This window comes from Brachyhypopomus gauderio, chromosome 1 (genome assembly GCF_052324685.1).
Source record: "Brachyhypopomus gauderio isolate BG-103 chromosome 1, BGAUD_0.2, whole genome shotgun sequence".
In the NCBI taxonomy this organism is placed as follows: Eukaryota; Metazoa; Chordata; class Actinopteri; order Gymnotiformes; family Hypopomidae; genus Brachyhypopomus; species Brachyhypopomus gauderio.
Genome location: NC_135211.1, coordinates 51,993,088 through 52,009,181, shown reverse-complemented (window position 1 = coordinate 52,009,181; position 16,094 = coordinate 51,993,088). Strand labels below are relative to the sequence as shown.

At 46.8% G+C, this 16,094-nt stretch overlaps 1 protein-coding gene across 7 annotated transcripts in view; it reads right to left on the bottom strand.

Moving 5' to 3' along the window:
- rapgef2a (Rap guanine nucleotide exchange factor 2a) overlaps positions 1–15,024 on the bottom strand; it is a 41,267-nt gene extending 26,243 nt beyond the window's left edge. For 3 of the 7 annotated variants that reach the window (XM_077018789.1, XM_077018815.1, XM_077018799.1), the window contains exons 1-7: positions 14,333–15,023; positions 3,046–3,116; positions 2,894–2,950; positions 2,258–2,341; positions 2,087–2,162; positions 1,749–1,916; positions 1,405–1,422 (exon numbers count right to left, since the gene is read on the bottom strand). In XM_077018789.1, coding sequence (XP_076874904.1) covers positions 1,405–1,422; positions 1,749–1,916; positions 2,087–2,162; positions 2,258–2,341; positions 2,894–2,950; positions 3,046–3,116; positions 14,333–14,401 — 543 coding nt within the window. In that variant the 5' untranslated portion in view covers positions 14,402–15,023. Of the gene's footprint in view, positions 1–579; positions 1,349–1,404; positions 1,423–1,748; positions 1,917–2,086; positions 2,163–2,257; positions 2,342–2,893; positions 2,951–3,045; positions 3,117–14,332 lie in introns of those variants that run through there. The other 4 variants (XM_077018830.1, XM_077018807.1, XM_077018822.1 and 1 more) reach the window with 4 other exon arrangements.
- Positions 15,025–16,094: the final 1,070 nt, after the last annotated feature.

The following is a 16,094-nucleotide window of genomic DNA, read 5'->3' as shown; positions in this document are numbered from 1 at the left end:
TTTGACACTGATCACTTTGTGGACGTGTCCATTAGCACCCTTATAATTCCAATTTGTCTGTATATCCACAGAGCAAATATGACAGGAGTGACTAGTCTGTCACACACACACTTAATACTCTGAGATCATAAACAACATCACTGCATCACCATTAAGTACATCACAGAAAAACTGAAAGTGTTCTCATGCTCCGCATTGAATTTGTGATGTGGGCAAACAACAAACACAACCAACCAATCCCGAACCCTGATCGAGATATTTCGGGGTAAAAGCAGCAAAACGCACAATATTCACTATTGTATTCCAAACACATACACCCATGTTATAAAACGGTAATCATGAGGGCGTCTGCACAGATGTAGACACTCGAATATTCAACGTCCATTCAAATATACACTCGAATATACATCTCTAATTCAGAGCCAAACAGTTCAAGAGGACGTGACATCACTCCTGTGGAAGACTCCATTCAGCACAGAGACTGAGAGAAACATTCTACGTGTAAGGGGACATCACCACTGCCAAAAACAGGCCCAATTGTGTGTGTGTGAGTGTGTGTGTGTGTGTGTGTGTACCTGCCTCCTAGTCAGTGCCAAAGAACAGCCCACCATCCTGCTGTCGTCAGGGTAACAGCACCGACCCCAACAACATTCCCGCGTCCCGGACTCGTCCTGCCCCACGTCTGCTCCACCTTCACGTCAGCCTAACGCTCCAGAGCCCTCTGATGCTCTCCACGCTGCGTCTCTCTCTCTCTCTCTCTCTCTCTCTCTCAGGACTACGAGCTCACCGCTCACTCCAGCACCGCTATCTAGCAAACTCCCACAAAAATCTCCACAGCAACAGCCCTCACGGAGGCAGGGGCGAGAACCCCCTCCTCCTCCTCCTCCTCTTCCTCTCATTCAGTCTCTCACGCGCACACGCAGATCAGCTACACCCGGCCGGCATTGTTTTGAAGGGCAGGGGTGGGATTTGGGGATGGGTGCAGCAGCCCTACTAAACTGGTCACTATGGCTGATACCGCAGTGACGGACAGGTCACGTGACCAATCACTTTGCCTCAACCTTCTCCTGAAGCCCAACCCCCGGTGTGACACACAATGCAGTTCCTTTAAGGATCAGAAGCTTTTAAGTATAGCCGAAAGAGAATGCCAAGGGGCACGGAGGCGAGAGAGAGAGAGAGAGAGAGAGAGAGAGAGAGAGAGAGAGAGAGGAGAGAGCGAGGGAGGGAGGGTGAGAGAGAGGGAGGGAGGGAGAGAGAGAAAGAGAGAATATTCCCATGCTGCTGTTCATTTAGCTGCTGTTAGTATACGCTTAAAGGCAGACCAAACTAGCAGGGAGGTACACGGCGGTAGCATGCTTGTTAGGGAGTATTATGGGATGGCTGGAGGGATGGGGGGAAGGTTACCTGGGATTTTGAGCATTCCTGCAGCCGGGGCAACAGGGATAATAAAAACAAAACAAAACAACACACACAAAATTACAGGTGGTACATTTCTAATTTATAGAGAATTAAGTCATTAAGAGGACCCTGACTGTAAGGAATTAGTAAACCAAACTCAGTTACGATACATTATTGTACTGCTTACAAATCACAGGGGTGGGGGGGTGGGACAGGGGGGAGGATTACACAGGAACAAGAAACATGGAAGTTGTTCTTCCCCCAGAAAGTGACCAGGTTTACTCTTTTTAAAACACTTTACATGCTGTATGTGTGTGTGTGTGTGTGTGTGTGTGTGTGTGTGTGTGTACCGTATGGTAGCCTGGTGGAAGAGGAGGCTTGCTGGCTGGATAGTGCTCGACTGTGTCAATGATGGTCTGTCTCTCTCCTCGCTGATTTATTTTCCGGAACCTTCTCCTGGACTGCCGCTGCGACGCCTGTCTGTGGAAGTACTCCTCGCTGTCCTCCATGTAGTCCACCTGGGAACAGGGGAGAAGGAGAGAGAACAGCGTTCCTCTTTGTCTGTTAAACACTCGCATGGCCCTGGGACAGCTCTCGCCGAGAGAGAGGCACCGTTTATGGCCACGCAGTCCCACGAATGAGGCCGCACGTTTTCTCGCGCATATTCGCAAGCGCAAACGCAACTCACCACTATCATTTCCGAGGCCTCAAGGACTATGCACTCGCACCCTCGACGGAGGCTACCTGCAGAGCGCTTCCCGAAACTGTGGGCGAGAGAGGGCGAGAGAGAGTGTTACAGGCAGGACACAACGAAGTGCAGGACACAACGGCAGTCACGTGCACCAGGACGCGCCCCCACCTGCTGCGTGGCAGAAACATGGACTCCTTTATGAAGACGGAGCCGGACAGCAGGATGTACCAGCACGTGCCGAGGTCATCCGGGCTACAACAGAGAGACACACGTGAACGTTAGACTGCACGTGATAAACCCCTCCCCTTGTGCGTTCATGTCGCTACGGCAGCCGACGGGCCAGACGGGATGCTCCGCCCGCTGGGTAATACCGCGTGAATCTGATGCAGAAACCCCGCCTCCCCGGTCCCAAAGCAGCGACCCCACTGGTCCTTCCGCTCGCTTGTGGTCGGATATAAACGGACGCTGCGAGTTCAAGCTCAGGGGTTTCGGGATGACTGCACGCCGCAGCACTTTTGGGGAAACTGGACGTGCAGGAATGGCCCCAACGCCCTGACTTCTTCTTTAAGGGCCTGACTCAGCGGGACCAGTCCAGAGAGCGGCCAGACCACCAATGGTGGATTTACTGAAGCACAGCAAATTGTGTGTGTGTGTGTGAGAGAGAGAGAGAGAGTAATGTACAAATCAGCTGATTGAAACTGAATGTACAAGTTGCATCTGTGTGTGTGTGTGCAAATGATTCGGTTGTAAACCTCCATTCATCTGACCTTGATTAGAGTTTAAAGTGATGCGTTTCATACTCACTAGTACAAAACTTCATTGGCGTCGTGTTGCTCATACCGAACCATCTCACACATCAACCTGGAGGAGAGAAAACAGTCAGCGCGACTCACGCACACGGGCGCAGCACGTTTACCTCTTGAACGTGCTCGTGACCCGCGGGAAACGTGACGTACCTGAGCTGGTGCTCCCTCAGGTTGGACAGCGCTTCCATCCCATGTAGGTAAGAGTAGACTACCTGCAGGTCCTGCACAAAAACACCCAAATGTTATATTAGAACACACAGCTCAACACACACACACACACACACACACACACACACACACACACACACACACCTTTCCACACATCCCACAGTGAGTTGCCAGTCATCAAATGAATGAATGTTGATTAAATGCACCCAACTTTTGTATTCAAACAGTGAAGTAATCAAAGTAATAACACAGCCTACCACACACACACACACACACACTTGCATTAATTGCAACACTTGCAGCTGTCTACCAGCAAGGGGCGCCAGAGCCATTTCTACACACTCTCAAATACAGCCAAGAACCCCCTTCTGTCGTGTTTCCAAACTGCATCCAAAACACAAGTCGGTCTGCGTGACGCAAGGCACTCTGCATCAATGGTTAATGAGAAAGGCATGTTAGCTAACGCCACGGTGCCTGCGACGCCCCGCCCCCTCTCGAGTCCCTGTTCACCCTCTATCCCTTTTTTTGTTCGTTTTTTTTTTTTTTTTTTAAGAAAGTGAAGTGAAACAGCGACGGGGAAAATGGAAATGTGCTGAAAATGGAACCTCTCGTTTTCCTCTAATGGGGAAGCAGGGCAGCAGAACCAGGTGTTGCCCTGAGACCGCATACAAACACGCGTGTCCCGGGGGCCACATTCAAACACGCGTGTCCCGGGGGCCACATTCAAACACGCGTGTCCCGGGGCCACATTCAAACACGCATGTCCCGGGGGCCACATTCAAACACGCATGTCCCGGGGGCCACATACAAACACGCGTGTCCCGGGGCCACATTCAAACACGCGTGTCCCGGGGCCACATTCAAACACGCGTGTCCCGGGGCCACATTCAAACACGCGTGTCCCGGGGCCACATTCAAACACGCGTGTCCCGGGGCCACATTCAAACACGCGTGACCCGGGGCCACATTCAAACACGCGTGACCCGGGGCCACAGTCAAACATGCATGGCCTGCACAAACATGCTCCGGACCAGGGTTTACACACACTTACACACTCACACACACGTATCGAAGTTCTGTAATTTGCAGTTTTCCAGTGTTGAGTCTAGGGCTGTCGCGATAACCGCAGTATAGCAGTACCGCGCTATTGACGAGAAAATCGCAACGTACGGGAATTAACCGCAACAACCGCAATATTTGTGTTTTTTCCCATGCGAGGGGAAAGTGCCTGTGCAAGAGTTAAAGTCATTTTCCCATCAACCCCCTGTTATCATCCGGTGCGGCTGATCAACAATCCGTCTCCTTTTTTCAAAGATGGAAACTACGGCAGATGCTCTGGTCAAAAAACAAAACGCGACTTCGCCGGTTTGGGAGCATTTCGGGTTCAAGTCAAATCCACGCAGATCCACTCGCCTGGTGGCGCGTCAATGAGGCTAGATTTCCTCTGCTCTCCAAACTCGCCCGCAAGTACATGTGCATTTGTGCAACAAGCACACCATCAGAGCGAGTTTTTAGTACTGCCGGGAATATTGTTAGCCCTTTCCGCTCCTCACTGAAACCACATAAGGTGAATATGTTGGTTTTCTTAGCGCGCAACAGGGACGTGACAACTCAGGTTTAAGCTGAGACGTTATTCTTCTGGTTAAGGAAAGATTTCGTTTTATTGATTTATTTATTAAATTCTCTTTTTGTGTTTAAAATCTCGTTTAAAATATTTACCCTACACTTTTAAGAAAGCGAAAGAGCATGGGTTCTTACTGCATCTCATTTGACTTCTGTGTTCACTATTTGACAATAAACACACATTTAACTGCTCTTAAAACTGTGTCTTCTTCTTTAAAAACAATAAGAACCCCTTTACAATAAAACAATAAAACAATTATATAGCTCTAAAATTAAGATTTTAGACGACAAATGACGCATACCGCATATCGCGGTGTTGAGCCACCATAAATAACCGCAGGGGAAATTCTTTCACCGCGACAGCCCTAGTTGAGTCAGCACAGAGTGTGTGTGTGTGTGTGTGTAGTTCATTGTCTGTTACAGATTTCTGAGCTACTTTAATTGTTGAGCTCATTTACAGCAGTCTCGACTCTTCCAGACATTTCTACTCCACCACAGAAGGCTTTGAGCTCAAGTACTGCTGAAATACCTAAACACGTTCATGCCATTCTATCCACCGCTAGACACATACCATACCAATACAAACAGTCACAGTCAACATTAACTAATTCAAAATCAGCCAATCATGAAAACTCTGAGGTAGCGTGAGACATGCTGTGATTGGTGGATTTGATTGTTGCGGGCGTTTATTTTCCACGCATGGCCCTGGGGACAGTCTCACACTCAGCTACAGCTGCGAGGTCTCCGCCCATGGCTGTGGTGCCCCCACCCACCCACTCCAACAGTAAGTGTCAGTGAACTACAAGGCCCTTCAGGGACAGAGCTCCAGGAAAAGCTCATAACAATCACAGCCCTGCAGACGACCCATGAAGCCCAGACCCATGATCATGGCAAACACAAGATCATGGCTTCTTGTTTAAAGAAACAGTCCAGCAGTACATTGACCTAATATCAACTCACTACATCTGAAGCTCAGTCCCGTGACTGCCAGTCTGTCCATTTCCCCTTTGTGGCAAAAGTCTAAAGGGAGTTCAGGGAAACAGATCGATGTCTGATATCTGCTCAGAATGTGCACAGACAGCCCTCCCTCCACCCCCACAGCCTCCAAGAGTCATGTGTCACACGTGTCCCGATGACGGCGGCGGAAATTCACCGCACCGTGGGAGCCCATGTCTGCGTGCACTGGCTGTTTATGTATTTGTTTATTTTCAGGGACCCAAGGAATATGCAGCAAGTCCTGGGCTCAGCATTCCAGTCCGGTGACGCGGCCAGTCTGATGGGTTTTGGCTTAATCAGAACGGTCAATCAGTGACCAAAGTCAAGGACCCCATGAGCACAGGCGCGCAGATCAGATCGTGCCAGGAGTTTCCGTTTCTCAGGCTGTTCCATTCTTAATGAGACGTGAACCGCAGGGTTCCATGGTATTTACCTTTCGCACCAAGATAAAATTATGTCTTTAAGAGGACCGCCCTGTTGACCAAGGGATCCGTGGGATAAAAAGCAAATTGATGAAACAGCGTGGAGAGATGGTTAATGTTGAGGTTGGACATTAAGAAAAAAAGACCACCTTAAACAAGGACATATGCAACCTGAGTAAAACTTGTGTTCTTGGCAGATTGGTCTAGATTACTGCGAGTTTCTAAACCGATTCTCAAATGGTAATTTAAAAAGGTCCAGTATACACAGGCAATCAACAAAAATCTTGTCGGTATGACATCCTGTTCTCTCTCTCTCTCTCTCTCGCTCACTCTACCTCATCATTAGCTTTTTAAGGAAACACCTTAAAAGCAAACAAATAACTTGTGCACCTTATATACACCTATACACAAATTCCCGCTCTGTAAAGAATCTGATGTGTGTGCTGTGTGTATTTTTATACATGAAGAGTGCCATGTGATTAAACTAAACCCCTTCGTTAACATATGGTGTGTTCGACTGTGTCTGTGTACTTTCTGTTCTCCATGGGTAACCATGCGAGTAGTATGAGAACACAGATCTTTAAACCGAGACAAACCAAACAAATGTTACCACCATTATGCAAATCACACCACAAAATAAACAGATCTACTCATGTCTTTGTATAACAAAAGAATTACATCATTCCACTGCAGACATCTATAAACAAACCTCCATTACCAATGGATGGAGATGGCTGTCAAATCACGTCAGTCTTCCAATTCAAGAAATGCTACCAGGATAAGAAACATGATAATGATATGAAAATTGATGCTATGTCAAAAAAAAGCTAAAAATGTCACACCAACAGCCCTCAACAGACCATTTATAACAGCTAAAAACATGGCTAAGGTCCATAAAAGTGTGCAAAAACTTGACCCAGATCTATAACTAGCTATGCCTTCTATTTGCAAAATGTTTATTCACTTAACCAATTTTACTCTGGGTGTGGTCTCCAGTACTATGGAACTACTAAAGTTGTTTGTGTCTAATTTTAACACAGCACGAAATATTAACTGGCATTCATCATCGCAAACATGGTTATCACAGTAACTGATGACATTATTTTTTTGATTGTGTAGTGCCAGCATTCTGATGAAATCTAAGATATTCTGAAGGATATTCCATGGTTGCGTTATTGAATCAGGCATTGCCAAGTCCCAAGAGAAGGCCTAAACAGTCTTTCTAAATAATGCAGGTAAATACTGCACCTTAACCAGGGTCTAAGCAGGTTTCACCGCTGTGCTATGATGAAATATGCTACAGTATGTATCTCCATGTATCATTAAATTATTTTTTTGGCCCATATCTACTCTTAAGAGCACCATGTCTATTTCTGTAGTCATAGTCTAGTCTTAGGGAAGCATTTTATCTGGGGAAACTTTCAACTTCCTTTTTCTTTTTGTCTAACCAGATATTGCAGATATACTGCAGCGTGGTGCTCAGAGCAGTTCCTCTTTGTTGAATGTGCCTGACAGAATGCCATGAGTCGTCTGGACACTTGATTTACGCAAACACAAATGTACATATACTGTTCACACATACATGTTCTACATACAAACTTTCAATAGCAATACATTTTGTAACATCTCACTCAAACCATTTCAAAGCTCTTTCAAACTTCACACGTAATAGAAACCATCAGATCCAAACATGTGCAAAGCAGAACCATACACTGGAGTGCCCAGCGGGTCCCAGTGGGCCCTCCTGTACCCAGCGAGGGGGGGGGGGGACTGAGCTGCGGGAGCAGGAAATTAAAACGGTCCAACCAAAATAAATCCATGCTCTTGTCGAGAACACATGCTCACAAGCTAAAACTTGGTGGAACAGGCTTTCCCATTCGAAATGCCTTGTTTTCAGGACGCGATTCCTTGGGCGGTCTTAAACGGAAAAGTACCTGATGGTCTGGCACAGTCCGCACTTTATCTGGGCTATATCTGTAGGCTAAGTTTGCAAACTATTTAAAAACGGTCAAATTTTTCTGAGAAGCAGCTATGTGCTGTTTCGTGGGGAACAAGTCCACATGATGGAGCCCAGTGACGGTGGTGGAGGTGCAGTAGGAACTGATGTAGCAGCTGTAGGGTGGTGGTGAACGCTCACCCAAATCTGCAGGGTTTCTGCATTTTTGGCTTATTCATGACATCCGTTTTTTTTTTTTTGGTTGGGGGGAGGGAGGGACTGGAAATAACTTGACCTGCGGTGACCAAAAACAGCAGAGTGCAAAAGCGTGTAGGCATCAGGCCAGAAGGCTTGCTGCCGCTAAATATTTAAGGGGTTGCACACGTGGGACGTGTGTTGCATGACATTTTGGTGCCTCGGCAGTCAAGGGTGGAGGTCAGGGGTTGGGGTTGATCGTCATTGGAGAGAACCAGTTAGACGGGTGCGAGGTGGGGATGCTACCAGGGCAATCCCAACGACGGGGAGGTCAAAGGGCAGGATGTCGGAGCAGTGCTCGCGCGCTGCCTTAAACGTGGTTCTGACAGCGACTGACAGCAGCAGCTGCCTCCTCAGAAGAGGGTATAAATCCAGAACATGACCTTTAACCCCCTGAATTACCAACATTCCAGTGAGCAACACCAAAAAGGCCTGGGGAACACTCCCACCATTCATGCACGCATCCTCAAGTTTGTAGTGCATCAAACAGCCCGTACGGCTTAAAGCAACCACACGTGGCGGACAGGTCAGAACAATACAGTTAGTACAGCAAGTTTGAAGGTAACAAATAAATGCTGGACCTCTGAAATGAAAGAATCATGAACGTTCACCCAAACCTGCAGGGTTTGGAAGTCAGAATCGCCTAGCCTACCTTTTGACTAATACATCTCCACACACAACACCTTGACTTCCTCACAGACATCCAGTTACCACCAAATTGGACTTTCGATTTTAATAGTGCTTTTTGACTGTTGCAGACTTGAATCAGTGGTCAGATGCTGAAAAGCCAATTGTGAGCAGACAGCCCCGCCTTCAATTAAGATCATGCAGTGGACTGTGTCTGTATGTTTACTGTGTATTTAGACATTTTACTCAGACATTCACACAAAACACCCATGTTCCAATGGATTCTCCAAGAATGACATACACAAAAGGATTGGCCAAGTGTATCCTAACTCATGTTGGATTTATCCAAGTGGTCCCACAAAAGAGTTTCAGTGCCGCTGAAACAAAGGGTCATAGTAAAAGGCCATGGTAACGGGCCATACTAAAGAGCTATTGCGAGACACAAGGGATCAGGCACAACTCATGCAGCTGTTGTGTTACCACCAAGGTGTATCGTCGTTTACCCAGTGCATGCAAACCTTTGGTTGAGCCATGATCTTGCACTGGAACACAAAACACGAAAATGAAACAAATTCTGCTGCAAAACAGATATTTTGCACCACAGAGGGAACGCTCTGATTTCTGCTTACAGGCTACTGACGTGAGAAAAATAATTCCAAGACACAGCCTTTGGGCTCCAGTTGTATTGTGTTATTGGAACACATGTTTCCAATGTTAAAATAGCCTGCGTCGTTTATGTTGAGAATACCAAGGCCTTTGAGGGTTTGGGGTTAGAGCTAGCTGAACGCTGGGTTCAACGTCACCCCACCCCCCCTTCTTTTTTTCCCCAAACAAGACGGAGAAGGGTGGCGCATCTTTTCTATACCGCAGCGCGGGGTACCGCCAGAACGCTGCCCCGACCTAATGTGGAGGTCAGCAGACTCCATCAGCTATGATTCATAAAGAAAAACAAAGCGAAAAAGAAAATTTGACGTGGCGGCAGGAAGAACATCAGCGGAAGCTTTTGCATTTGCTTCTTTATGCAGATCAGCACTGACACATCACTTCCAAAACTGGGAGAGAGGAACAGAAAGACGCAAATGTCAGTAGAAAAGAAAGAACACCCACGGGCTCTTATCACTCACTTGCTGGGACTATTTATGTAAACAGTGACCTCCCATTATTTCAGCTCTATAGTCACAATATTTGGCAGAACCAAGTGTTCTGTTCTGGGAAAAGAGAAGTGTAACCACAGCTGGGTCAGCAGGTGTCAAACTGGTTAAAAGATCATCTTATTTCACCGTGTGCCCAAAACACAAGCGTGCCACATAATGCAAGGGGAAGGAACGCAGGCCGGGTTCTTGACATCGACAGAAAAGGCAGACGAGTACGAGCAGGCAAAAGTAAACTCACTCTCCATGGGCTGGTCACACGGTACACTCGCAGCAGGTTTACAGTGTAACTATGGCCTATAGTGTAAGCAAAGAACAAAGGCTGTTTGATATTTCAATAGACGCAACATGAGATCATTTCAGTACTGCCTTTAATGAGACTGTCAACACACTGCAATTTATTGAAACCAAAATATAAAAGCAAATAACCAAATAAAGGAAAACCAAAATATAAACGTATTAATTGCAACTAGGGAAAAAGGAGGAAATATTATTAGCCAAAAATCCATTACCACTGTGTTCACAGTAAAGGAGCATGGCCTGTGTGTGTGTGTGTGTGTATCCAGGGGACCGGAAGACATCCAGGGCATGCGATCCAGCCATCCGAGTTTTGAAGGACAGGCGTGCACAAGCACCATCTTTACTGGGCCTCTGCGTCACACAAACAGATGCCCAAATCAGGTGCTGTACTCCCATTGACAAGGCTCTGGAACAAAAGAGCAACGGACAAGACCACAACAACCTAATGTACCGGCCCACACTGACCCACATGTAAGTATATCCCAAAAAAAAGTGATGTGGGTGGCTCTCGGCAGGCTGAGTGGCTCTCGGCGGCCTCTGAGCGCAGCACAGGGCCATGTGAATGTTGCGCCATGTTGTTTTGATGCTGGGGTTCTGTTGGCCCTCAGTGTTATCTCTTCATCTCTCAACATGTTCAAGACCCGAGATATTTAAGGCAGCGGTTTTACCATTAGTGCATCACATGTGTTTTCTTAACCTTTTGAGCTGAAAGTGCTGACATCGTGTTTGTTTTTGTCTTCTGTGTCTTACTGAAGGTGGTAATGTTGACGGGGGAAACATGACTTCCTACCCAAACTGGCAATCTTAATCACAGCTGTAGGAGGAACAGAAAGGCCCCGGAGTTTAAAGTCTCCAGCCATTGTTCTTCAGAGCTTCCTTTCCTCCATTTGTTTCTGTCCCTGCAGTGTTCAGCACAGCCCGAACCTGGGTCTCCACACACACACTGAAGCTCCCTCTCCCCACACACACACACACTGAAGCTCCCTCTCCCCACACACACACACACTGAAGCTCCCTCTCCCCACACACAAACACACACACTGAAGCTCCCTCTCCCCACACACAAACACACACACAGAATCTCCCTCTCCCCACACACAAACACACACACAGAATCTCCCTCTCCCCACACACAAACACACACACAGAATCTCCCTCTCCCCACACACACACTGAAGCTCCCTTTCCCCACACACACACTGAAGCTCCCTTTCCCCACACACACACTGAAGCTCCCTCTCCCCACACACACACACACTGAAGCTCCCTCTCCCCACACAAACACACACACAGAATCTCCCTCTCCCCACACACACACACTGAAGCTCCCTCTCCCCACACACACACACCCTGGAGCTCCCTCTACACACACACACGTAGCCCAGTCTCTGCCTACACACATACACACACACACACACACACACACACACACACACTGAAGCTCCCTCTCCCCACACACACACACCCTGGAGCTCCCTCTACACACACACACGTAGCCCAGTCTCTGCCTACACACACACACACACACACACACACACACACACACACACACACACACACACACACACTCTGGAGCTCTCGTTCCACACTTCCGCCGGCGCCGGCTGCATCAACGCCAGATTCAGTGAACGGGAAATGCCACCATGCTCTGCACCTCTCCGCATGTACAAACACACACAAGCATAAACATGCAATGCTTATGCTAGAACAAAGACGTACAAAAAGACACAGACGCACACGCACGCTCGCCTGGAACAAACACACCATCACTCTCACACACAGACACACAGATGTGCAAAGAGCACAGGTTTCCTGCACGTCAGGAATAGCTACAGGAGCCCGTGTTGGATCAGCCCCAGAAAGTGCACCTGAGCGTGGGTGTGCACACATACCCACTCACAATCTCACACACACACACCCCCAAGCCTCTGAGAAGTAAGATGAGAACCGCCTCTTGCACTCCGTCACACGGAGCGTGAGAACGGGGCCTTGTTGTGGCTTCTCCCCACTGCTGGGTGCTGCCACACGCATGCGAGCGTCTCCTCCGATGCCTCACCACAGGCTCCAGGGCCCCGGGAGAGAAATGGGTGTGCAGAACCGAAAGATCTGTGTGCAGAGCCCACGGTGGCCCATGATAGGCAGGTGTGAAACGCCACACATGAGCCATGCAAGTTCAAACTCGCTGTATGTTCCATCGGGGGGGGGGGGGGGGGTAGACTAGGCACTCCTCTGACATCATATTCTAGCATGCAGTTTAAATTTTATGCCACAATCTTCCCAGCGATCTGATCAAGCCCATTACCTACTACCTAGTTAAAATAATAATTGAGGAAGAGTTCAGAGCGAGTCTCCTTCTAACACCTAACTGTGCTATTTGCTACAATGCTAACAGGAAAGCAGGTCCTGGATAGGTTCTTGGATGTTTAGGGATATAGATTATATCTTTACTAGTGCTGTCAATTCCAGGTGCCGCGATTAAAAGTCCTCACCAGGATTTTGCTCAAGCTTGATAGATTTTCTAATTAGCAATCCAGGTAAAATTTGTGGAATCAGCACAATCCAGGAAGCCTGAGCAAAATCCTGGTGAGGACTTTTAATCGCGGCACCTGGAATTGACAGCACTAATCTTTACTAATATTTATCAATAAATATTTGTGTTTAGCTATGCATATTTGAAAATATGCATATTTGGCATGAATGAGACAGATATGACTTGGACCTGTTCATTTAATTCATGTGACAAGTCTGCCTTTTCTAATCATCAATGGAAAAATATATCAAATATATTATTTCATATGTGGTTCTGGTTCAGATACACATCTGAACTATGATTAGGCCGCCCCAGTGAGTAGCCTACTATTAGATCGGAATTCATGGGGCTGCTTCTTCCAAGTCATGCTTCATGTTTGAGGGATAATCTTAACAGCAATAGGAAAGTCCATCATCCTGAAAATTCATGTAACTTCACGTAGGCTAGTTCATGTCCCGATTACCCATAACCATCCACCACTCCAGTTGGGCCCCAATAATCACCAGCAAGCAAACTGCAATAAATGCAGACTCAGTGGATCACAGATCTGGACCGCTGTAACCTCCCCATTAATACATTACGTAATTAACACATATGCGGGTTTGTTATATCACTTAAAAACCTTTGCAAAAATGGTAGGCTATTGTCAACGCTTTCTTGTTTTACCACATGCACATTAAGAGCATGTTCTTGCACTGCGGTCCACCAATAATCCGTGTGTAATTCATCACACGTCTTAACACACTGCGGGCATTGCTTCGATTTACAATATTCCTAAGAGACTTCCACAGACCCACCCCACCCACCCCAGGGTCCCTAGGCCCAGTCCAGTCGGATGGAGCTCAAGTGTCGCTTCTGGCGAAGGAGGTGCGGTAAGCAACCGATGGGGGGTGGCTTATCAATATATTATTTTTATAAAGTATTATACTTTATATAAAAGTCATGACCAAGCATCTCGGACTTAATTGGGCTAATCCAACTAACAGTCCGATGTATTGATTGTGCGATGGGAAACGTTACCGATCACTGACTAACGAGGCGAACATACAGCACATTCCAGCCACACGAGAAAATATCCCACTAACGTTAGCTAGCTAACGGCGCTGTCGCCGTTTAAAACTACACCGCTGTCAAACTTCACAAGACGAGTCGCAACGAGAAACGTATATTTCGGTGAACGGTTCCTCATTTACCGTTTGCCGTACTTTGCCACTTAAGTGTGTTCATTTATTACCACGAGAGGCTAACGGACGCCCCCGAGTAACGGTTCGTTTAAATTAGCGTTGCTAGCCGACCGTCCTCGCGCGCGGCCGAATGGAAATAACGGCCGAACTCGCCTCAGCTTCGGGTTTAACTTCACGACCTAAACGAACCGTCAGAGCTGAAGGGCAGAAGAAGAATAACCAAAACCAATAATCCAATTCAGTACCTGTTGCGTCCTTTCGGTCGGGTTCTTCATAATCGCGTGTCGAAAACTATTGTCCACATAAGACGCCATTCTGGAGTTTTAAAACTGCTAAAAAAAATCACCCAGTTGTAGCGACGAAAGTGTTTCCTTTACGAGCTGAACATTTCTCTGGCTACGAGAGGCCGAGTCGCCACACCACAACTCCCCCAAGTTTCTCAAGACGAGGAAAGACTTCAGGCCAGTTTCGGAGCCACGGGCTGGAGTTGCTCCCCGCGCCTGGGGGACAATGTCCTGGAGTCCAGTGCGCTGGTTTCCCCGTACAGTGGTGTCTGGACCCGTTTCACCCACTTACATGTACTTCGACTGGTCCGTCCCAAACACTGACGTTACAGTTTACCGAGGGAAACATAATACTACAGCCGCCCTTTCTTACTCGGTCACCCGGCGGACAGTAGCAGGGCTACCGATCAGAAAAACCAGTCCCGTTTCCACGCATTGTGTGATGTCCGATACGTCGTTCTCAGAAAATCCGACAAGAAGTTCGCCTGTTTATTGTATCTAGCTAATTTGTCCAGAAGAGGTGATCTGAACGCTTCTGATGGAGAGAGAAAAACTCCTTCCCGTTATACCAAGATAGCGCCCTACGTGCGCCCTAAGTGACTAGGTGACGAGTCCACTGGACGGGCGGGGTGCCACCCTCTGTATATGGGGCCTGGACTGGTATCTACGTCGTGATTCATGAGAAGTGGTGCGGTGGAGATGAAGCTCAGACAGAGTTCTCTGTCCCCCTCTTTCGGACATTATTCGAAGTGACTGTTGTTACATTGCTTTACTCACGTACACTCCGATCTTACTGCACTGTAAGCAGACCTTTTAAAAACCGCAGTTGTATTCAAATCTGATATTAGAATATAATTGTGGCAGCTCCATAATCAAACCAATCACACGTGCAGAACTCAGAAAATCATGATGAAATGTGTGTACTTCACTGCAGTGGTCACCTCTATTAGATCATGACCCCCGAGGATTAAATATTGTAAAACTGCTGTACAACTACAAATATTTGGATCAGAATTTGAATTTTTATTTTATTGGAAGACCCTTGAGATGTAACATGAGGGACAATTAAAATAAACACATTGGAAAATAAACGGAACCCAGTTTAATTGCTTTCTGGATTTGGGCTGAAACCAATCAAGCAAACTACAGGAAAGGATGGTGAGTTCTATACAGATTGCTCAAAACAAATCTAGATTAGGAATTATTTTCAACATCAAGGAATAACATGCAACATTAAGAAGATAGACAGTGTTTGTATGATCAATGGTCAATATTACCATAGGTAATATCAGCTGGAAAATTATTGTTTTCCTATCTTGAAATACGAAACAATTAATTGAGCGATACGATGAACTCAGACAACCATATGTCTGTTGTAAGATGGAAATAAATAAGGGGTTTAAAGGGAAATATTTTGGATCTGTTTGACTATTGTGATGGTGCCTTTGTGCAGGCTGATCCTGTCTGACAGCAGTGAAATCCACACAGCAGATACTGTATGGTGCATGATTGAATCTCATTCACCGTGACCCTGTGTGTCATTACATTGTTCCTTTATAAGAAAGTTATGTTGGTTTTTCTTAGTTTTATTTTATGCAGACTTAAGTTTTGTCTCATTTCATTAAAGTCTGTGGTTTAGATTTTTTTTCCAGGATGTGTTTATTCTGAGCAAGCCCACTCAGGATACATACACACAGTTACACATTTTTCAGAAACTAATGAG